At 40.7% G+C, this 24661-nt stretch overlaps 1 protein-coding gene across 1 annotated transcript; it reads left to right on the top strand.

The window, feature by feature from the left end:
* Positions 1 to 627: 627 nt before the first annotated feature.
* Positions 628 to 24358, top strand: kdm5a (lysine demethylase 5A). The gene is made up of 29 exons (XM_084710496.1): positions 628 to 1853; positions 4159 to 4236; positions 4719 to 4841; positions 5006 to 5176; positions 6395 to 6580; positions 7270 to 7348; positions 7435 to 7526; positions 7628 to 7786; positions 8532 to 8651; positions 8823 to 8981; positions 10015 to 10196; positions 10362 to 10524; positions 10640 to 10759; positions 10854 to 11048; positions 11245 to 11426; positions 12227 to 12351; positions 12469 to 12619; positions 13239 to 13359; positions 13521 to 13697; positions 13791 to 13969; positions 14156 to 14294; positions 15563 to 15742; positions 16251 to 16811; positions 17647 to 17805; positions 18843 to 18971; positions 19064 to 19211; positions 19420 to 19640; positions 19793 to 20266; positions 23377 to 24358. The coding sequence occupies exons 1-29, from the start codon at positions 1707 to 1709 to the stop codon at positions 23698 to 23700; spliced, it is 5244 nt and encodes a 1747-aa protein (XP_084566622.1). The 5' UTR covers positions 628 to 1706; the 3' UTR covers positions 23701 to 24358.
* Positions 24359 to 24661: the final 303 nt, after the last annotated feature.

Raw genomic sequence — 24661 nt, 5'->3', positions numbered from 1 at the left:
TAGATGTCTATATACAGTCAGGCATACCTTTGAATCACAAATCATTTATATTTTGAGACACAGCAGCAAATCACACAGTCAATCATTATGGCAGCAGAGCCAATTATATGAATGAATATACAAGCAGCAACAACAACAACAACAACAACAACATTTTGTATTGGTTAAAACAAAAGCATTGTGTTTTAGTCTTTTTTTTTTAAATCTTATAACATTCTGTCACTTACAACATGTGATTGTATAAAAAATGTAGAAAACTTTAGGCATCATAGTAAATATCAGTATAAGCATGACTTTCTCCTTAAGCATGATACAATCAACATGTCACAGGGTGAATGTCATGTAAAAAATAAAACAAAAACAACCAAAAAATAAAGGTAAAAACAAACAAACAAACAAACAAAAAACTAAACTAGTTATAGTTATTATAGGAGGCAGGCAACAAAATTTAGTATCTTTAAAAAGTCTTGTATTATGTCAGCCATATGAGTGTATTTCATGTTGTTTATATTTTGAATAGACTCAAAGTACCGTTTTGTATATGCTATTGCTGCGAATCGCTTTTCACAGGCAAACTTCATAAAACCTGCGACCTCGGAAGTAATACAAAAATTTCCGAGTTTTCATGAAGGCACCATAACAGCTTTCTGAACCTTGCTAGTTGTAGCTAGCACGCTAGCTAATGCGGATACAATACCAACAGATGACGTTAAATTACACGGAAAAGTGACACCCGGTAAAACAAAGCAAAATAAATACGGCATTTTTCTATCTGAGTCCGATTTACCTACTCAATCCATGGCGGACTGTCCTGCTCAGCCGACTTTCACAGCTAAACGTCAATGTTAGCTGCGCAACGGATAGTAGCAAAGCTGCTAACTAAATTAGCTGCATGCTAGTTTTCCGAAGGCATCAATGAATGGGGGTTGTTGCACGAAGTGAAGACACCAGTCAACAATGTACGCCTGCTACTGCTAGCCTCCTCCTTGTTTTGGTCCAGCTTGAGTCTTACTGAGCTATCAAGTGCTCGAAGAAGTGGACGTAAAGACTGGAGTTTTGTGGGGAGCGTGATTACGTTAGCTAATGAACATTACCAGCCTGCCACAGGACTTAGCCAACCGTGGATAACTTTGTTAGAAATGCATCATCACGAAGAAATCATGCACTACCCAGGTACAGAGACGTAGCAGTAGCAATGTTAGCTTGCATAACATAATATCGTTGTGTATTTTTGTGTTGTGTTTACAAACTTCCTCTCAAATTCCGTGGCCCGAGTCTTCACTGAAGGGTTGATAATTTTTGTGAAGTCTGTGAGGAGGAATGATGGCGTTTTGGAGTGACCCTGCCCTCCGTCCCAGGTAGTGAAGGGGGTGGTGGTGAAGACTCTCCCTGGCCTGGCCTGGCCTGGCTCGGCTCGCTGTTTGCCGATGGTGGGAAAACATTGATCAGCTCTGTTGTTTGTATTCATACATTCACTTTCAAACCTGATTATGATTCGCCATCGTGCCTGTGATGGCCTGCTGCTGTCAATGAAGTGATTTTTTCTCATTTTGAGGATGATAATGATGGACACGGAGGAAGTTCCTCAAGACGAAAATTGCTGGAAATTATAATCATGGACTGTTGAGCTCAACTCGGTGCATTTTATCAGACAATATTATTATTTTTAAAGACTGTTTCACCACTGACACTACTACACCACCACCATGTCTGCATTTGCTGAGTTCGTCCCCCCTCCTGAATGCCCGGTTTTTGAGCCGAGTTGGGAGGATTTCTCGGATCCTTTGGGATTTATCAACAAGATCCGACCCATCGCAGAGAAGACGGGCATCTGCAAGATCCGACCCCCCGAGGTAAACTCGCATATCATTTAAAACACTGGAATAAACACGGGATTAAAGTCTAGAAGTGCTTCTACGTCAGGTAGTGCTGGTTTATTTGGGCCTGCGTGAATTTTGCAACGACATTACTAGTTGCCATTACTCTAATAGAGGTCAAATAAGCTTATTTTTTGCACATAATTGTAAGTATTTTGTACTTATTTGAAATTTGCTTTAAATTATTGTTGAAAAAAGTTTTGGGAAGGCTAAATATACTCAACAGTTTCGGTTGCAATTGTTTGTTTTTATTTTCTTAATGGCTAAGTTACAGTAGAGTGATTGTTAGCTGCTAAGATGCGACATTGGGCCACACGCAGGCCTGTCGCTCCTGTCGGACGATAATAACTACGTATTTATTATGCTGCTGGGCAATATTTATATCAATATCGTGATATACGACAAAACATCGTCTTAGATTTTTAATACCGTGATATGACAAATAAACAAATAATATGACTGGTTTTAAAGGCTACATTACAGTAAAGTGGTGTAATTTCCTGTTAACTAAATTATATACACATTACTGATGATTATTTATTAAAACTCTCATTGTGTTGATAGTTTGTGAAATTACCTATTGTCTTCCTAGTAGAGGTGCAAAGATTAACAGGTTATAAAATTAATCGCCAACTACTTTGATAATGATAATCACTGAAAAAAGTCCCAAGTTATCCGATTCCAGCTTCTTAAATGTGAATATTTTTTGGGTTTTGTTGCGTCTTTATGGCAGTAAGCCAAATTTATTGAGGTTGTGGACAAAAAAAGACATTTGAGAACATCATCCTGGGCTTTGGAAAACAATGCACAATTTTCTGTCATTTTATACAAAGCAACTAATCAATTGAGTGAGAAAATAATTGACAGATTAACTGTAGCCTTACTACAATATTTCTGCAATATTGATAGTAAAGTTGTCAAAAGTAAAAATACTTGAATACTTTTTCAATGCCACATGTTTAAAACAATACGGTATTAACATTTGATAGTATCGAAAGCACTTAAGCTATAAGAAAAGAAAGATCTAAGTGCTTATTCAAGATCTCAGTTCTCAGTCTTTATTTCAGTTTCCAGCATAGCAAAACCAGAGTGTTCAGTTACTTTGTCTGTACTTTTTAATTAACAAATTTTATTTAAAAATTTGTTTAAAAAAACAGAGAAGAAAAAAGATCCTATTTTGTGTGCCTAGAACTTTTTTCTTTTTGCCATTATATCACAAGAGATTTTAAGTGTTTTTTTTATATTAGTGTCACATCAAAGTGTTAAATTCTGATGTCATGAACAGCCTTAATCGACAGAGGTATGTCGTCAAAAATATTGTGATGTAGGCAAATGCAATGCATCATATTTTGTAAGACCATCACTATTTTAGAATTTTATATTGAGTTATGTATTGCAGTATGGCTTTTTCTAAAAATATTGAGCTGTTATTTACAAAGCATATCTCTCAGCTGTATGATGTTTAATAGACACATAAGAACATGCATTTTAATTTTCTAGGACCTTTAACTGTTGGGGTGTGTCTGTTTGGCCAACAAAGCATGAAAACCCTTTCAGAATAGACTGATTTACATATTGAAAATTAGGGATTAATCAATACTAAAAACTCAAGGTACAATAATATCATGAGTAAAAAGACTACAATGTGATATTTACCACAATATCTTAAAACAGAAAAATAGACAACTTGAAAAAATGTCCTCTGGTAAATAATAAATGTGTACAACACATACAAAATTTTTGTTTGTGTAAAAAGTGTTTTCCTTTTAAGTTAAAGTGCTCCTTCTTTAATGAAGTAAAATAAAAGTAGTCAACCACGACCTAATGATGTGCAAAAAAAACATTGGCATGAACTGTCTTTTGCTAGGATTGTTTGAATTATGTTTGTACAACTGCAAAACAAAAACAGTGCAGCGTCAGTAGCAATCCTTTTAGAAAGTAGAATGTAAATAGTTAAAGGAAATAATAAACTGTGTAGTATCATTGTAGAAATGGTCACAGTCTGTTATTGAGACTTTTTTAAATGATGATATGTGATTTATTGTTATATCCTCATACCTTCAGATAGGAAGTGTTTATGCACAGTTGGCACAAAGAAATTATAGTTGTCAATCATTATTAATCATTAATAATCATAAACTTACTTAATAGGCTTTGCTCCTCCTCTTTCTTTCTCCCAAAACACTGATTTGTCCCAAGTTGCAGTGTTGTTGCTGTTATTTCCTCATTGTTGACATTGTTTCTGGAAAGAGTTAAATGTTTGTGATTTCTTGTCTATCAGGACTGGCAGCCTCCATTTGCCTGTGATGTTCGCAACTTCCGCTTCACTCCTCGAGTACAAAGACTAAATGAACTTGAGGTGAGTTGAAAAAGATGGATCATGCCATCATACTGATTGAATGTGTGTCTCAGCTGGGACTGCTTTAGGAAGAACGGGAAAAACATTCAGAAGGACAATTTGTATCTTTGGAAATTCTGTGAATTGTATTAAAGTTTGATCGACATATCTGGGGGAAAACAAACACTTCAGGGTATGCTGTCAATGACCCTCTTTATTAGCAGCAGAGTATGCAGATCTGTTAAGATTTTTTATTTTTGGTGGGTGTTTTTTCAAGCCTTCTAATCCTTTTTTATGTTTAATGTAAAGTAAGAGCAGCAGGACAGCTCTAGTACTGAAGTTATAAGGTTTCCGCATAACCAGAGGAGTATGGTGGTGTATCAGAGTGCAGCCATTCATACATAATTTTGCCTGAGGTGTTCAGTGTGCATAACAGCAGAACATTAGGCTCCTGCATTTAGAGTCTGTCCTCTCTCCCCTCTCTCTAACCTTTCTCTGGTCAGGCCCTCACTCGGGTTAAGCTCAACTTTCTGGATCAAATCGCAAAGTTCTGGGAGCTGCAGGGATCCAAGATTCGATTCCCTCATGTGGAGAGAAAGGTTTTAGACCTCTATCGGCTAAGCAAGGTAAAACTAGATCAATTTGGGGTGTCTTGTATTATGTTGGCTTTTGACTGATTATATAACATTGTTTTTAGGCAGTTTTGTTTTGTACTTGGTTGATAAATGTTGATTTTTGTCTGTCATGCTGGTAAAAAATAAAGCTCACACTGGACATCTGTGTTTTTCAGATTGTGTCGTCAGAGGGCGGCTTTGAGACAGTGTGTAAAGAGAAGAGATGGTCTAAGGTGGCCAGCCGAATGGGCTTCCCAGCCGGGAAGGGCACCGGCTCACTGCTGCGCTCCCACTATGAGAGAATTCTTTATCCTTATGAACTCTTCCAGTCTGGAGCCACACTGACTGTGAGTGATGCCAATTTAACATAGACTTAGAAGTTAACACAGTTTGACCATGCTTCATACAGCTGCACATAAGAAATGTGGAGGCTCTGACACCTAGCATCAGCAAACATAGTCTGTGCCTTTGTTGACCTCAATTTGTGATTAGCTTACGTACTGTTTTGAGCATTCATCCTTCATACAGTGGTCACAGGACCTTAAAAAGTTTTAAAATATCCCAATTTAAAAAAAAGTTGGGATGTTGTGTAAAACATAAATAAAAACAGAATGCAATGATTTGCAAATCCTTATTGACCTATTCAGTTGGATACAGTACATTGACGAGATATTTAATGCTCAAGCTGATTAACTTTATTGGGTTTATTTAAATATACATTTATTCTGAATTTGATGCTTGCAACACATTCCAAACAAGTCACAGAGACAGGGGCAACAAAAGACAGGGAAAGTTGTGGAATGCTCAAAAACAACTGTGGAGCATCACACAGGTTAACAGGTTGACTGGTAACAGGTGATACATGGTTGGGTATGAAAGGGGCATCCTTGAAAGGCTCTGTCGTTCACAAGCATGGATGGGGTGATATTCACAACTTCGTGTGACGAAGTGACAACAGTTTAACAACATTTCTCAATGGACAGCAGCAAGGAAGCAGGAATGATTTCACCATCTACAATCCGTAAAATCGGTGTCAGAGAATCCATGGAAATCTCTGCATGTAAGGGGCAAGGCCAACATATGTTGCCATCCAGACGTCTTTTTCAGAGATGTCTGGAGCGTCCGTTGTCTTTGTACTGTATTCAGTTGAATGCAGGTTGGTAAGAATTTGGAATCTGGAATCTGTTTTTATGTTTCACGCAGCCTCTCAGTGTTTTTGGAATTAGGGTCGCACATTGTTTTGAATACATTGTTCAGCAGCTTTCAGAGGTTCCATTAAGTGGACATTTTGTGAGTGGGTGTTTTATGGTTACTTTACTTTTTATTCCCTATTGAGCTAAATGTGCTTTGGCTGCTCACAGTGTCCCTCTTAAATTTCGGTCTTGGATGGATTTCATACTGTGACACACCAACCAAACTTGGCCTGACCAAATCAAACATGTTGCAAAAAGCTTCAGGGCAAATGTCACAGTAATAATAGCTCTGTTTCTTCAAAGCCTGGAATGGATGGATCTTTTAAAAGGTTTCCAAAAACCTAATTTCTTTTCACCCCGCACTGCTTTCAGGGCATCCAGCGGCTATACGAGGAGGGAGATGATGGCGAAGAAGTGGATGAGGGAGTTGGTGAGGATGCACTGGAGGACGAGGAGCGAGATGCGGAGGAGGAGAAGGACAAAGATGGGGAGGGTGATGGAATGCAAACCAAAAGCCGGCTTCTGCCTGAGAGACGCTCCAGGCGCCTGAAGTCTGAGGTACATAAAGGAAACTAACTACAAGTAGCTGGTTAGACAAGGAGATTAGCACATGTTTTAGCAGTAACACTTTCTGTGTGACCTGTGTCTGTTATAATCTGCTAATAGCACTGTTATATGTGGTCTTAAATACTCAATGTTTTATGGTGGTGCTGGTGTTTCTCACAGAAGGAAAAAGGCTAACTAACTAGCTAATGCCAGTTACAGATAACAGCATACAGCAGTTACCTTGCTTTAGCAACAAATAAACTAGCTAACTACTGTCTGTTCATCAGAGAGCACTGTAAATCACCTCGTTACTGAACTCTCTCTTCAAACTGAACTTATATCATCTTCACGACAAATCTGAATGGTACCACTTTACTTTAAGGCCTGGAAATTAGTCTTGATACTGTTTGAAAAGCATTTGACAGCTCGATGAAACTTAATGACAAATTTATGACAAGTCCAAAATTTACCACTTTACTCGAGGTCAAAGAAAATATTTATGACACACTTATAATGGTCTCATATGTCCCTTTAAAAAAGTTTATTGGTTTAACATTCACTCTGTTGCTTTAAGCATCCCTCCTCTGCCCCTTCCAGAATCCCAGCTGTGGCAGGCGTGCTCCCCAGAGGCTGTTTAACATTTGGCCTTTTAGCAGGATAACTCTGTTTCACAGTCTGCTGTTGTTGTTGTGTTTCTCCAGAGAGAAAACAAGGAGCCAAAAGGCCTGAAGATCTTTTCTACAAGTCCCAAGATGGTCGGCCTGGAGATTGTATCAGCTGGTAAGGATCCTTTTTGGTTGACCTGTATTTTTGTGTAACTGTGAGTATTTGTGTCCTTACACCTGCACTTTTCTCCTCTCACTTAGATGATGGATTCAACAAGAAGCAGCGTCACCTCAAAGCCCAGGCGTTCGCCATCAAAATGAGACCACGCAAGGAAACCCTGGAGGTCAACTTTGTGAGTATCAGCTCATTGTGTTCTAATGGTTAATGTTAAGTGTATCTCAGGAAACTCTGGGTGTGACCATCCCTGTGTGTTCTGTGGCACTGATCCCCCAGATCGACCTCTACCTCTGCCTGGTGTGTGGACGGGGCGATGAGGAGGACCGTCTCCTGCTGTGCGACGGCTGTGACGACAGCTACCATACCTTCTGCCTGATTCCTCCTCTACAGGACGTGCCCAAGGGAGACTGGCGCTGCCCCAAGTGTGTTGCTGAGGTAGGGCTTGAACCCTGTAGAGTTGTTACTAATTTCACCATTTTTGTAGTACAGCTCTGATTTCAAAAAAACTGGGACACTGTGTAAAATGTAAATAAAAGGGTTAGGGTTAGTGCCCCTGGCATCATGGGTAACTCACATCTGGGAAGGCCCCATTGATGCTGAAAGGCATATACAGGTTTTGGAGCAACACGTTGCCATCCAGACGTCTTGTTTAGAGATGTATCTCATTTTAGCAAGACACATCAAGACTTATTCTGCACGTGTTACAACCGCGTGGCTTCATAGTAAAAGAGTTTAGAAACTAGACTGGCAGACGAGACCCGTCTCCCATTGAAAATGTGCGTAATGTGTAAGAATGGGAAAGGATTTCACTTTGAAAACTTAAAGATTTAGTGTCCTTAGTTCTCTCATGCTTGCTGAGTGTTGTTAAAAGAAAAGCAGATGTATCACAGTGGTGAATACACGCCTGTCCCAAATTTTTTGGAACATGTAGCGGGCATCAAAATTAGGATGAGTGTATATTTACAAAAAAAACAGTTCACACTGAACATTACGTATCTTGTCTTTGTACTGTATTCAGTTAGATATAGGTAGAAAAGGATTTGCAAATCATTGGGTTCTGATTATATTTAGGTTTTACACAGCGTCCTAACATTTTGTAATCAGGGTTGTATGTATTTAACCCTCTACATGTGACACTAATTCCTACCATACTGAATGTACTGTCCGTCTGCCCACTCAGGAGTGCAGTAAACCCAGGGAGGCGTTTGGCTTCGAGCAGGCAGTGAGGGAGTACAGTCTCCAGAGCTTTGGAGAAATGGCCGACCAGTTCAAGTCGGACTACTTCAACATGCCTGTTCATGTAAGTAAAATCCACTCAGTTAGAATATGTAAACGGTTACATGGACGTCCTCTCATCATCTGTCTGGCACACTTTCTGCTTTAGCAACCGGAGGTTAAATTCTTTGCCGAAAGGGTTCTCACTGTCGAAATAAGGCGCGGGGATTTTATTATTTCCACTTTGTGCCCCCAGATGGTCCCCACAGAGTTGGTGGAAAAAGAGTTCTGGCGCCTGGTCAGCAGCATCGAGGAGGACGTAATCGTTGAGTATGGAGCTGACATCAGTTCCAAGGAGGTGGGCAGCGGATTCCCTGTCAGGGACGGTAAAAGGAGGCTGCTGGGGGATGAAGAGGTGAGACAGCTGGTGTACTTCATGTATTTTCATAAACTTTTCAAGTGAGACTTTTAGCTTTTCACATCTTGTCTAAAAATAGGACTTATTGTATAATTAAACACTTTAACAATCTGTAATTAGGGCCGCACAATTAATGAAATATCAGTCTTGATCTTCGTGTTGACTTTCCACAATTAAATGAACGTGATGTACTGCACTATTGACACATAAAATGTGTGCTCCATTCATGGAAAGTGCTTTCTAAACTAACAGCCAGTCACTCTACAGAGGCAGCCTGTGCAAAGTTTCCTGGATGTTGCGGCTGTTGTCCTGAGTAGAAGAGTAATATACAACAGAGAGCAGACGGGCAAAACCAAAATCACATGTCTGGATCAGAAGGTGAAGAGCTAGTTCCTTTAAACGTGTCATCATCCTTTGTGAGGAAGTATTTCAGATTCAGGGCAAGTGATGATACGCAAGAACAAATCATATGCAATGAGTGCATGAGACTTGTGTCTGTGCCACAAAGTAAACACCACAAATGGCAGTACGACGAATGCATGAAGGCCAAGAAGAATAATGTTATGCCAACGTAACCTCAGTGAATCCCAGTCCAGGCTGTGCAGCACATCATCATACAAATTTAGCATGAAACGAAGCGTGACAGTGAAAGCAGCACTCTGTACTCTTAATTTAATTTGGGTAAAAAGTTTTGTACAGTTTTATTTAGTTACTTATTTTGATGCACAGATTTGTATTTTAGCAGGAATGTAGCACAAGATGGAAGTGAAAGCAGTGCTCTGTTTATTTAAATGTGAAAGTGCAATAAACATATTTTGTCCCTAAAATAAATGAATATTGAATGAAGTCATGAGAAGTTATCGTGATCTCAGTACTGGTGATTGTAATTGGGTTTAGTTTGTAACCACTCAAGTACCTAAAAACATAACCTGGGTCATCTTCCATCCCTGAAATCATTTTTTCTCTTTAACTTAAGTAAAATCATGACATTTGCCTTGAAGTGAAAGAAAGAACTTTGCTGTCCTGTTAGGAGTACGCCAACTCAGGCTGGAACCTGAACAACATGCCAGTGCTGGAGCAGTCGGTGCTCACCCACATCAACGTGGACATCTCGGGTATGAAGGTGCCATGGCTCTACGTGGGCATGTGTTTCTCCTCTTTCTGCTGGCACATCGAGGACCACTGGAGTTACTCCATCAACTTCCTGCACTGGTGAGACTTTATTCCAAATCTGATCATATGCACGGAAGCAAAAAATACTGCTGACAATTGAAAAAGTAAAATAATTGAATTATTCATGTATAGAAACTAAACCTATTCTGTTCCACCAGCATCAGCTAACTGTATTTAATGTTAATTTATTCCTCTGTTCTCAAGGGGTGAGCCGAAGACTTGGTACGGAGTGCCGGCCTCTGCGGCAGAGCAGCTGGAGGCTGTAATGAAAAAGTTAGCTCCAGAGCTGTTTGACTCACAGCCTGACCTCCTCCATCAACTGGTCACCATCATGAATCCCAACGTCCTCATGGAGCACGGTGTCCCTGTATGTAGTCTGATCTGTGATGTTTCATTGGGTTGATGTAAGACCTGATTAGATGTTGGTCCATTTTGATTATGAGTCACATACAGGTATTTCCCGCATATTTCCCACCCGTCAGGTATACAGGACGAATCAGTGTGCAGGAGAGTTTGTGGTGACCTTCCCCAGGGCGTACCACAGCGGCTTCAACCAGGGTTACAACTTTGCAGAGGCTGTGAACTTCTGCACCGCTGACTGGGTGAGGGAAAAGCGAATTATCCTTCCCTTTGGAAAATGAAGAGTACTTTTACTTTGAATGTGGGTATTCATCTTTGAAACATGCCCCTCTCTAGTTACCCATGGGACGTCAGTGTGTGGCCCACTACCGGCACCTCCACCGCTACTGCGTCTTCTCCCACGAGGAGCTACTGTGCAAAATGGCTGCTGATCCTGAGAGTCTTGACGTGGAACTGGCCGCTGCCGTTTACAAGGAAATGGGAGAAATGATGGAGGAGGAGACGAAACTCAGACAGGCTGTCCAAGAAATTGTGAGTGTTTGTTTTTTGCGTGTAGAAAGTGTGGCTGATTGATGGTAATATGGCTTTGAACCTTTGCTTTACCTGCAGTTGAATGTAACAGCCTCAACTACTGCTAATTTTGTGTCCTCTTCAAATGAAAATCTTTATATTTTCACAGTGTTTTTGAAAGACGGGGTCATCACTTCTCTTTCCTCCTTACCTACAGGGCGTGCTTTCCTCAGAGCAGGAGGTCTTTGAACTTTTACCTGACGATGAGCGCCAGTGTCACAAGTGTAAGACAACCTGCTTCCTGTCAGCACTGACCTGCTCCTGCAGCCCCGATCGTCTGGTTTGTCTCCACCATGCAGCAGATCTCTGTGACTGTCCATATGGCAGCAAGTGTCTTCGGTGAGAAATTTATTTATTTATTTATTTTTTTTGCTACAATGCAAACAATGTCTAACAAGAAAAATATGTACAGTATATGGTAGAGAAATCTGATTCATCATGGCCAAAATTAGGCCAGAAGATATTTTTTCTGTGTCTTTCAGGCTTGGATTAGCAATAGTATAGTCTACAACAGTGTTTCCCAATCCTGGTCCTCAGGGCCCACTGTCCTGCATGTTTTAGATGTTTCTCTGCTCCAACACACCTGATTCAAATGATCAGGTTGTTATCAGGCTTCTGCAGAGGCTTGATGACGAGCTGATCATGTGAATCAGGTGTGTTGGAGCAGAGAAACATCTAAAACATGCAGGACAGTGGGCCCTGAGGACCAGGATTGGGAAACACTGGTCTACAAAGTAAATGTAATGAACCATAGTGAAAATATTCAACAGATTTTAAGAAAGCAAAGTAAATTTTGTTTGTATCAAACCACATCTTTAATTTCTAAGGTTCTGTCATGACCACCTCTAAAACTGCTGCAAATTTTCCCTAGAACAGAAAGTAGTGATATCAAATAAAAGAAATAAATAAAATTTCAGTATTCTTGATATCTTACACAAGTCATTTTTATACAGACCAAACAGTCTTGGGCTTAATACTGACCCCTGTCGGACACTACAAGTAATATCCAAACATGTTGATTTGTAGTCACCTATCTGCACTAATTGTTGGCAGTTTGCTGTATAGCTTTTCACTCACAACCCCTTTGATGCTGTACCTTTCCAGTGTATTTAAATCATGTGTTAAATCTTATATTTCAGGTATCGCTATGATTTGGAGGAGTTTCCATCCATGCTGTATGGGGTCAAGACACGGGCTCAGTCTTATGACACCTGGTCGAAGAGGGTCAGCGAGGCCTTGGCTGCCGATCAGAAAAACAAGAAAGGTTTTTTACTTCAGCATTACAGAAAAAATGGCTCCATGTTGCATAAAAATGTTTGTGTTTTTATGCAGCTTTCTCTTTGTGCCATTTCATGATTGTTTTGTTCTGTTTGTCTCATAGACCTTATTGAGCTCAAGGTTTTGCTGGAAGACGCAGAGGACAGGAAGTATCCCGAGAAAGCTTTGTTCCGTCGCCTGAGAGAGATGGTTAAAGAGGCAGAGACGTGCTCCTCTGTAGCTCAACTGCTGCTCAGCCGTAAACAGAGGCACAGGTCAGTGGACATGGATTCACCTTATTGACCATGTTTACATGCACAAAATATTCAGTTCTTTTGGCTGTATTCCAAAAAAGACAATATTTCTACTAAGATGTTTTAATGGCTAATGAAAAAAATATTCCAGTTTACATTCAGTGGACTGTTCCTTTTTGCATGCATCTCTACACCAGCCTTGCAAACTGTTGCCTTGTTAGATTGTTTACAGCGCACAGAGCATAAAACAGGCAAGAGGACATATGTGAAAAAACTGTGGTAAAAACCCCAATTTAGACGCATTCTGAATGTGCTGTATACATGTTCAAAGAATGTTCCTTAAACCCGAATAATATCAGCACATCCCATGCATCTGAATTGGAAAATGTAGTAAGGCCTAATTAGGAATATCCAAATCAAATAAGCTGTTTACATGGCCTGTTTGAAATGCAAACTATTGTCATATTCTGAATACAGTGGCAAATTGGTGTGCATGGAAACATAGTCATTGGAATTAAACAGATGAGCAATGTATTGATTGCCCAGCATCTACACACACTTGAGCATTTTTTCCATTTGCAAATCAATAGAGTATCTCTGATCAACTCAACCATTACTATTTTTCCATCTGTGCCTGCAGCAGCCGCCTGCGCTCTGAGAGCAGTCGTAATCGCACCAAACTGACAGTGGATGAGCTCAAAGCCTTCGTGGATCAGCTCTACAGGCTGCCCTGCATCATCAGCCAGGCCCGACAAGTCAAAGTGAGTCCCCTCTGTATCTATGTGATTACCCAGAAGGACCCAATAATCAATTGGATGCAGTTTCCCTCCTCCTCCTCCTCATCATCATCTTTCTCCATCAATACTGTTGAAGTACTGCTAAAACTTCTAATTGATTTTTACCTCTTTTCCTGTAATTCCAGGAGTTACTGGAGAATGTGGAGGACTTCCACGAGCGAGCCCAGGTGGCGTTGTCAGACGAGATGCCTGATTCCTCCAAGCTGCAGGCTCTGTTGGACCTGGGCAGTGGCCTGGACGTAGAGCTGCCGGAGCTGCCCCGACTCAAACAGGAGCTCCAGCAGGCCCGTTGGCTCGACGAGGTGGGCTCAAACAACACACCCAACTTGCTTGAATGTCTGATTGAGTTGTTATTGTTGCCTCATGTAACATGTGCTGTCCTCGTCATGTCCCAGGTGCATGTTACCCTGGCTGAGCCTCACCGCGTCACCCTAGAGCTAATGAAGAGGCTGATAGACTCTGGTGTGGGCTTGGCGCCACACCACGCTGTGGAGAAGGCAATGGCTGAGCTGCAAGAGATCCTCACTGTCTCAGAGAGATGGGAGGATAAGGCCCGCGCCTGCCTGCAGGCCAGGTAAGGATGTACATATACAGATGCACACAAACACATTTACACTTGCTTACAACAGTGCTTTTCATCATTTAATAAATCATATCAAAGACAGAATGCATGTAAACCTCAACTGGGGCAACTTAAAAAGTCCATTATTTGAGTCATACTTGATCCCCCCCTTGTCTGTCTGTCCTCTTATAACCCCAGGCCTCGACACAGCATGGTGACCTTGGAGAGCATTGTGCTGGAGGCCAGGAACATTCCAGCATACCTACCTAATATTTTAGCCCTCAGAGAGGCCCTTCAGAAGGCCAAGGAGTGGACATCTAAAGTGGAAGCTATTCAGGTACTGTCTATGGGTACACGACATCATTCAGAGGTAGTGGTGTCACAATTTCGATATTAAATTGAAAATTGAATTTCTATAATAAAAATCAAAACGAGAATCTGCAGTTCTCCCAATATTTTCTTTCTCTGCACCACTGCCTACCTGCATCTCCAGTGCATGTCCAATGAAAAAAACAAACGGCATCAGAGATGACACAGCGTAGATTACCAGTAACCTGCGGCTAAACTTTTCATTGCCAGAATTGTGGATATATTCAATTCTTTGATTAACCTTCACTCTCCCTAGTTGCTACAGTTATCTAGCAGCTAGTTTGGTGTTTCCTTTGGTAACATTTATTCATGATAAGTACAGTCTCATACAATATGCTGTGAATTACTCTTTTAACACAGCAATTAGAAAATGTAAATGACAGCTGTCAGAGCATAACAACAATGATCTGTCGATCTTTACCAACCAAGACTCGCAAGTCAAACAGTGACAGCTATCAGTGTTAAAAGTGTTAATGTTAGGAAGGGATGAGTGGGGAAGAGATTCAGTCCCCAAGGTGGCACTGAGGGTGTGTGTTCAGTTCAGCCTCTGACTGAACTGCACAAAAAAGGCACACTAACTCCAACAGTAAATTGAGGGAACATAACAGTGCCCATAGTGAAAGTAATGACCCAGACCAAAACAGTGACTGGGTTGTTTTAATGTTTTAGTGGAAATGGCCAGTTTGTAGAATCATGGTTTGTAGAACTATTCATAGAATAATACATGAACACATGAAGGGCTGGTCTATAATACATTATATATTAACATTTGACTCGGTGACTATATAGATTAGCAATTTGCCCTCGTATGTAAAAAACAAATATGTAACAAGAAATGTAGTTAGCTTAATGTTTGACATATGATGGGAAAAAGGAGGAGAAATGTTGTTTACTTAATGTGAGTAGGTTGATATATGTTTCCTCCAGAAGTATAAGTTTGGAAATTCTAGAGAAACATTTAATTAATGCATTATGTTACATTTTAGTTGATTAAACCTACAGTAGATTTAGTCAACTAAAAGTCTTATGATGTTTCGTCAACCAAAACTAAAACAATTCAGACTGACTAAAATATGACTACAACTGAATAGCATTTTAGTCACAAGACTAAAACTAATTCCAAATGTGCTCTCTGAGCTCTTTGATTGAGATTTAACCTGTATCTCATTGCTCTGAATAAGGGAAGCAGCTTGACGGTCTCTAAACTTTCTCCTTCTGTGTATCTGCCTCTTGCAGAGCGGCACGAGCTACGCTTACCTGGAGCAGCTGGAGAGCCTGCTGGCCCGGGGTCGCTCCATTCCCGTCAGGCTTGATCCGCTGGCCCAGGTGGAGTCTCAGGTGGCTGCAGCTCGAGCCTGGAGGGAGAGGACCGCTCGCACCTTCCTCAAGAAGAACTCCACGTACACACTGCTCCAGGTGGGCCATCATGAAAAAATTTGATCCGATGCTCTCAGATGTATGAATCTTAAAATTCTAGTCGAGACTGCATATATTGTCCTGTTTTTAAATGCTGTCTTTGTTCAGCGCCTTGAAAATTGTCTTTACCCCACATGCATGGCATCCATTTTTTCTAGCACACACACAAAATATTCTTATTGAACAATTCAGGTTGTAAAAAATGTTGTTAGTTATATACACATGAATACAGCAAAAAACAAAAAGAAATACAACTATATAATATCTGTTTACATGTTAAGCCAGTTTATTCAAACTTGTTTTTGTCCTTTCCTTTGTAGTCTAGATATGCCTGTAAATTACTGACAATATTAATAATTCACAATTTTAGAAATTTATACCCCATAAAATGTAAAAATTTAGTGCTTACGGCTGGTTTTCTCAATAGTGTTACTATGAATAAAACTTCAGATGAATAATAAATTCTGCAAGGAGAGCAAAAATTCTTTTATTGCTGCTTTTCTCTCAGGTCCTCAGCCCTCGCGTGGACATCGGTGTCTACGGCAACAGCAAGAGCAAGAGGAAACGTGTCAAAGAGCTCATGGAGAAGGAGCGAGGAGGCTTCGACCCGGACACCCTGAGTGACCTGGAGGAGAGCCTTGAAGAGGTGCGAGATCCTTCCACCGTCGTTGCAGCCTTCAAAGCCAAAGAGCAGAAAGAGGTGGAGTCCATCCACTCACTCCGCGCTGCCAATCTAGCCAAGATGGCCATGGCCGACCGCATCGAGGAGGTCAAGTTCTGTCTGTGCAGAAAGACGGCCAGCGGTTTCATGCTGCAGTGTGAGCTTTGTAAGGACTGGTTCCACGGGGCGTGCGTGCCCCTGCCCAAGACCGGCTCTCAGAAGAAGATGGGTGTTGGGTGGCAGAGCAACAGCAAAGACTCCAAATTCCTGTGTCCGCTGTGTCAGCGGTCGAGGAGGCCACGGTTAGAGACCATCCTGTCACTGCTGGTGTCGTTGCAGAAGCTGCCGGTGCGTCTGCCTGAGGGAGAAGCCTTGCAGTGTCTGACAGAGAGGGCAATGAGCTGGCAGGTACGCATAAAAATGACATTACTCATTAGAGCTTCTTTATTATGAAAACCTGGGCTGGGTTGGACCAACAAGGTTTCATTTTAACCCACATTAAATCATGATTTAATATATGTTGCACCAAAACTTTGAACTAACACTTGAGGAAGTTTAACTTTTTAAAAAGCTGCGTTTTTGAGATGGATTGAAGAAAATAATTCTCTGCTAAGCCATCATGAGTAGGCTAACTTGGCTAACCTTTTAGCTACTTAGGAGACAATATACCTTTTCTTTTTCTTTTTTACCTAGCTTTGAGATTAAAAAAAAGTTTTTTGCTAGCTAACAATGTAATGTTCTGTTGATAACCTAAAAGCTTTTAGCTAGCTGGCAAACAATGTTTTGTTAACTTTTATCTGTTTTTTTGTTTGTTTTTATGGCTAACTAGCAAATAATATAACTTTTTAGCTCGCTAGTAAACACTGTATTTTTTTGTTAACTTCTTAGCTAGCAAACAATGTGATGTTTTGTTAGCTTTTAAGCTAGCTAATATAGATATTAATGTTTTGTTAACTTTAATTGGGTTAAGCAAGCATCTCCATATTGTTTAAATTGTTTAATTTCAGTTTACATCACTAAACTTGGATTTACTAAACAGAGAATAGCTTTGAATTGTGCAACAGAGCTCTGCTTAATCTTACAACTGGATTTACTCATTTTAAACCTGGTTTTACTAAACTGTAATTAGAACTGGTCTTAAATTTGATTAATTTTTGTTGGTACAACCCAGCAATAATTCCCATGGTTTGCTTTTGAGCTCACTTAAACACCCGTCCTTACACTGGTCTGACTGTCGTACCAGGACCGAGCGCGTCAAGCTCTGGCCACGGAGGAGCTGTCCTCGGCCTTGGCAAAGCTATCGGTGCTGAGTCAGCGCATGGTGGAGCAGGCTGCAAGGGAGAAAACCGAGAAGATCATCAATGCCGAGCTGCAGAAAGCTGCTGCCAACCCTGACTTGCAGGTACTTGAGACTTCTCATCTTTCATCGATTTTACATCATTCTAATTTCTGTTCTAACACAGTTTTACATCAGTAAGGCTCTAGGAATCCTGTTTTGAGGTGCAGATACTAATCCTTGAGGCATCTACTGCATCTTTGGGTGTAAGCATGAAATGCACCAGAAGAGGGCACTAATATGTAAACATGAAATATGTCTCAGGTTGAATTGACAGTCTAAAACGTGGGAAAAAAATGCAAGGAGTTAGCAGGCTAAAGATGCATCCTGATTTCTCATAATTGGAATACAGAATTCACTTTATAAACCTATGCTGTACATTATGCTTTTTGAAGGTGCCAGGCAAAACATTTTGCTTTTTTATTGAGCATGATGCTGTTTTAACTCATTAAAGAAGATAGCATGTGTTGTTCTTTGGTGTCATGCTGTTGGAAAAAGCTTCTTTGTTATGTTTATTTATTAGGACTACATACATGGGCCATGAAAATATATCCACATGATTTATGGAAAAGTATTACATGCAGAAACAATTACAGTGTTTATTTACAGTAACTTATGGGTAGAAAACCTCTGTGTCATGTACTTACAATTTAATGACTTTTTCATTCTGTTATTTAAAAGTCTAAGCATTTCATTTATCTAAATTATGTTTTATACTTTCAGTAACGTTAGGTTGGAGACCTAATTTACCTGTTGGGCCACAGACTAAAGAAAATGCTTGAGTTTACCCAAACCTGGCATTCTGTCCAACCAGTGGTTAGATGTTGCTGTTGGGTAGATTTGGTTCATTCAAGATGCAGCAACACAAAACAGAACATGAAATAAGCACCGCAGGACTGTCAGATAGGTCAGACCACTGTGTTTGGATGTATGTCTGTAAATTTTACAATTACAACTGAAATTTGGGGTAAACAAGTTTGCTGATTTTACATATCTCACAATTAAAATCGACTGTTAGGTGTTGACCCTGAAGTGAATGTTGTTTGTTAGCGCAGCTTCACAGCGTTAGAGACATTGAATATGTGTATATGTTTCTTACTCAGGGACACATCCAGACTTTTCAGCAGTCCGGTTTCAGCAGAGCCACGTCACCTCGCCAGTCTGTGGACTACGATGACGAGGAAACTGACTCAGACGAAGACATCAGGGAGACGTACGGTTATGACATGAAGGTATGTGAGGCAACAATAGGAGATGTCTGAACTGTGTGTAAGGGAGCAAAAAGAAATTTCTAATTCCCTGTTGGCGTTTGTTTTTGTTGCAGGACCCAGGGGAGGTGAAGCCCTACCTGTTCTGCGACGAGGAGATTCCTGTCAAGTCTGAGGAGGTGGTCAGTCACATGTGGCCAGCCGCCACGCCCTCATTCTGTGCTGAACATGCCTACTCCTCAGCCTCCAAGTCGTGTGTGCAAAGTAAGATTATTTCTGTCACTTTGTGTCTGCCTACCCATCATCCCCTGTTGTTTTTGTGCACAAATGATTCAAGGGCAGCTACTATTTTGAGAATATGTAATGCATATTTTAATGATACTCAGGAGATACTTTGAGAGATTCCCCTTCCGCTGATTTCCTCTGAAATAAAAGCCTCAGTCATCTAATACTGAAATGATTTCCATTTTAGATGTGGGCACGCCCAGAAAGCAGCCCAGGAAGACCCCCCTGGTACCTCGCAGCCTGGAGCCGCCGGTGTTGGAGCTGTCCCCGCAGGCTAAGGCCCAGCTGGAGGAGCTGATGATGCTGGGAGACCTGCTGGAGGTGTCCCTGGATGAGACCCAGCACATCTGGAGGATCCTGCAGGCCACGCACCCCCCCTCTGAGGAGAGATTCCTGCAAGTTATGGAGGTAGGGGGGTCATCCATTATGCAACCTGACTGCACAGCTGGATAGTGACTAAACACTGTGTTAGGACTGGTTATGAATAGATGCACTATACAGGTCAAATCAGGGAAAAAACATTCCTGCAATGTTGTTCATCTTTCCTTGCTTTTCTCCAGCCCGAGGACTCCCTGATGGAGAAGCCACTGAAGATCAAGCTCAAAGATTCAGAGAAGAAGCGGAAACGGAAGTTAGAAAGAGCCGAACACCACCACATGCTAATGGCCGCCGCCGCTGCTAGCGGGGCCTCGGCCATGGGCGACATGCGACCGGCCAAATCCAAAGAGCTGAAGAGGGTGGGTCTGGAGCTGGGTCTCGGGGGCAAATCCAAGAAGAAGAAACTCAAACTCAACCTGGAGAAGAACCGCGAGATGAAGCAGCTGGCCAAACGGTTAGCCAAGGAGGAGAAGGAGAGAAAGAGGAAGGAGAAGGCGGCCGCCAAGGCGGAAGCCATCAGAGAGGGGATGGAGAAGAGGAAGGAGAAGAAGATTCTCGACATCCCCTCCAAGTACGATTGGTCCGGGGCTGAGGACTCCAACGACGAGAACGCCGTATGTGCAGCCAAGAACTGCCAGAGACCCTGTAAAGATAAGGTGAGCACTCAGCATGTGTGAAAAAATGCTAAATGATAAAATGTCTTACATATATACAGTTCAGCACTTTAGGTTGAGATTATCAAAAGGTTGTGTTTCAGTAGAAGAGGCACAAGTAGTGAACCATAGATGATTGATGAACACAGCTGCAGTTTACCAATTAACAGAGGTCAGAGGTGACCATGTGACTGTACACCTGATTAGATCTCAAAGGTCTGCATGCTTTAAATATATTTTTTTAAATATTATTTTAAAGCCATGTGTTTACTAGGAATATGGATAAAATTAAAGTCATGATTATCTCAGCATTTTCTTATACTGACATTGAAATTTTCAATGACATTTCACAATGTTACACTCTCTTCCCACTGTCTCGTTGAGTCGAGAACCGAACAAACTAATTGTCATTTACGATTGTTAGGAATTCTGTGACATTTTGTCGACCAAAGTCCAAGGTGAAGTCTCTTAGAGCTGCAACAATTGGTGGATTAATTGATTAGTCCATCAAAAGAAATGTAATTGCCAACTATATTTATAATCAATGAATTATTTCAGTCATTTTACAAGAAAAATGTCAAACATTTCATGGTTCCAGCTTCTTAAATTTGATTTGCTGCTTTGTCATTTACGACAGTAAATGAAGAGTTTTGGGGCTTTGGACTGATGGTAGGACAAAAACAGCAATTTGAGGACATTTCTTTGGACTCTGGGAAACTGTGATGGGCATTTATCACATTTTTCTTTACATTTTAATTTATTTAATTATTAGTTATGATTAATAACGATAATAATTGGCGGATTAATCACTAATTAAAATAATTGTTATTTGCAGCCAGAAAGTGTTCAAATGTTTTTTTTTGTTTGGCCAATGGTCCAAAACCCAAAATATGAAACAGAGGAAAGTGTGAAAATCAGAAAATGTGGGGGTATTTTTGCTTCAAAAACTTATATAAGCAAAAAAAAAAAGTCCAAAATAGTTAATTGTCTGTTGATTGACTGAATAATTAATTGATTAGTTGGTTCAGCTCTGCTGTAATTTATAAAAGATAAATAGAAATCTTTCTAGCGATATGTATGATGAAAAATGGACACCACACTGACAGAATTTAGTTAACTTACTCTTGTAATCATTCACATTCACTTTAGCTTGACAACTTCAGCTTGTGAATCACAGATTGTTAGTATGAAGAACATGTTGACGCTTGAAGAGATTACAAAGAGACACATATACATGAGACTGGACTATCTACTAAATGTATTAAACTTTGGATATCAAAAGGCCAGTAGAGATGAGTCACATTCAGGTGATCAAAATGCAGACAGAAAATCCAGACAGACAGATGTCTCCAGGTGGTGACTCATGTCTTTTTGTTTGCTGAGTTAATCACGAACACTTCTGCAAATGAACATTATGAAACTTTATTGAATATCAACAGCTGATAACAGCACTGGAACACCTTAAAGAGAGTTACACATAACGTATTAACAGGACACACCAATGTGGTCCTCCTTGGAGACAGCACTGCAGACGGTCCACCAAGTTAACCAGTGGCCAGTCTCCTTCCTTTGTGTGTCCACACGAGCAGCCAATCAGAGCTGAGGGACTGGTAGGCATGTAGCTCTGTGGGTGGAGTACAGATGGTGAAATTATGAAGGTGCTGCTCTAAACTGGATGAAAGCCGGGATGATGTTTCCTCAGCTGGTTCGTTGTCACAATCTGCCCTCATTTCTATTGAAAAAAATTATTTTGCATCCTCTAGTAATTTAATTATCTGGTCAGCTGTGTGTGTGTGATTGTGTTTTTGTGTTTGCATTTACTCTCCATGTTTGTGAGTCCAAATACATGACATGCACATGGGACTACAGTTGCTACAATACCCAAATTTTAAACTTTGATACAATACTAGTATAAAAAATGACCCTCAAAAACTCTTTCAATGCCCCAGCAAAAAGAAGACAAATGTAAAAGCAGTGCAGTTGCAGAAAAAGTCAGTGAACACTGAATAAATACTAAATACTGAATACTGTTAAAAAGCTTCTTTAGTAGCTTTGGCACCCTCAACAATTAACAGATACTGTATTGTTTTAAATGTGTGTTGGGATGTCTAGGGATTGTTGACACTGAAAAGTTTTCTTTTTTTTGCCAAAGAATCCATAGTTCAACAAATAATATTTACATTTTTAAATCTAGAATGTTTAAATAATATTTATCAAGTACTCTAAAGATAATTTTTTTTTATCATTTGTTTATCGAAAATAGATATCAAAAACATGTCTAATATTACAATATTTTCGATATTTTTAGAAAATCAATTGTAAGTGACGACTACTAACAGGAAGATGTTCCACTTATTAAAAATCCTCGACACGTGAGGCTTGGATGCCGACAACAGGACGCGACAGTCTTGCTGCTGCTGTTTGAGCAGAGCAGCTGTACTGCAGTGATGCTGTGTTCGGTTTGCAGAGCTTGAAGAAAGGCACACTGTTGAGTCTCACTTTACTTGATCATGAGCAAGGTTTTGCAGCTGCAGCTTCTTCTCCAGGTGAATCCATGCTCTGACTGGGTGCAGAATGTGACACTTTTCTGTTTTTTCCCTGATCTCTTTATTGGTATTTGTGCAAGAGACAATAACAAATAGAAATCGCAGGAGAGTTTACAGTGTTCTGTGGTTACAAACCCCACTCCCATCCATTCTCATAAACCCCACTGCCACCCACACCAGCTCTTAGTACACTTTGTTTTTTAATGAAGTATGCTTCTCAGAGGACTTTTAAGATGTGGACACATACAAACAGCTATTGTTTTTTACTCTACAGTAAATTAGCTGACAGTCCTTAATGTTGCACAAAGCACATCCAAGATCATCTACTGTCCAATCTGTGTTTGGCTCTGTTTTGTTTTGGCTCCGTTTCCAGAACATAAGATCAATCAAACAATGTCTGACTTGTAGCTTTAACGTGCTGTTAAAAATTACACACAAAGGATGTTATTCTGGAATTTTGGGCCTTGGTTAACAAACCACTGCCACATTTTTTTTCTAGTAATTGTCATGTTTCCTTGTTTTCCTTTTGGATGCTGCTCACATGCCGGCCTTTGTGTATATCTCCAGGTGGACTGGGTGCAGTGCGACGGCGGCTGTGACGAGTGGTTCCACCAGGTGTGCGTCGGCGTGTCGTGCGAAATGGCCGAGAACGAAGACTACATCTGCGTGGACTGTTCCCGGAAGGCCGCCGGCGGGGCGGGCGGGGGAGGAGGAGGCGCGGGGATGACCGTGGAGGAGGTGGCAGAGGAGAATGTCGTAGTGCTAGCGACGTCAATGTGCCAGCCGTCGTCATCTGTTGTGGCCTCGTGGTCACACGCGCCCTCCGCTTCTCATCTAAACCCGGTGACTTCACACCAGCAGCAGCAGCAAGAACCTCAGCAGGGCAGTTAGCGCTAAAACGGACAGCATAGGACTGAGTTTGAATACTGTACCTCACACAACGAGCATAACACAAAACCTAATATCCAGGCTACCGTTTCAACCTCTCAACCTGCAAGACTGTACAGCATCCGAGGGACGGAATGACCCTTTATGAGTGAGCTTGAAAGAGGAAAGACAAATCCTGGATTATAGAGCACAACAATAAAGATAAGTTGCATCAGGAAGGCGGAAAATAGAAGAATCCTACTGTCACCATGTGGCTCCAGCGTCGACTCTCGAAAAGACTGCGTCCTCCTACACCAGTTTTAGGTCTAGACACATCCCCCCCCCCCCCCCGAACAATAACAAGTCATTGGTACACTTACTTACAGTCAGACTCCCACTTACTCCAGCTGTTGTATTCAGTGCAAACAGGCAAGTAAACAGATGTGTCCCCAGTCGTGTTATACTGGACATCCTGACCCACTCCCCTCTGCCCTCCGCCTGGCTCCTCAGACAGTAACATCTCAATATGTAGGACTCCAGACTAGGAAACAACAAAATGGTTGTAATGTAGTGGAATTATTTATAATGTACATACTTTTAAGCAATTAAAAAAATGGATTGTGGCTTTTTTTGTTTTGTTTTCTCACCTTTAATAAACTATTCCTAGTCAAATGATCGATAATTGTGATGTTTTCTCTTGGTGTTTAATATATATATATTTTTCCTTTAACATTTCTTTATAAATTGCAGGCCTTTGTACAGAAGCATATTGCTGCCACACTAGAAAATTACAAACGGAACAGATTGACTTTACAACACGAAATTTTAAGTGTTATAACAAAATGTTTTTCCTGTTATTACAACATAAGCGATAACTTATGTTGTAACATGAAATTTTTCATGTTGTAACAAGATAAATAGCGTATTCTTGAAATTCACAATTATAAAAATGTGTTATTATGGAAGCATATTGCTGCCATGCCAG

The sequence above is a fragment of the Lutjanus erythropterus genome, chromosome 22 (genome assembly GCF_056507025.1).
Source record: "Lutjanus erythropterus isolate fLutEry1 chromosome 22, fLutEry1.hap2, whole genome shotgun sequence".
NCBI classification, from domain to species: domain Eukaryota; kingdom Metazoa; phylum Chordata; class Actinopteri; order Lutjaniformes; family Lutjanidae; genus Lutjanus; species Lutjanus erythropterus.
The sequence above is the reverse complement of the archived record's forward strand: the minus strand, read 5'-3'. Positions and strand labels throughout refer to the sequence as shown.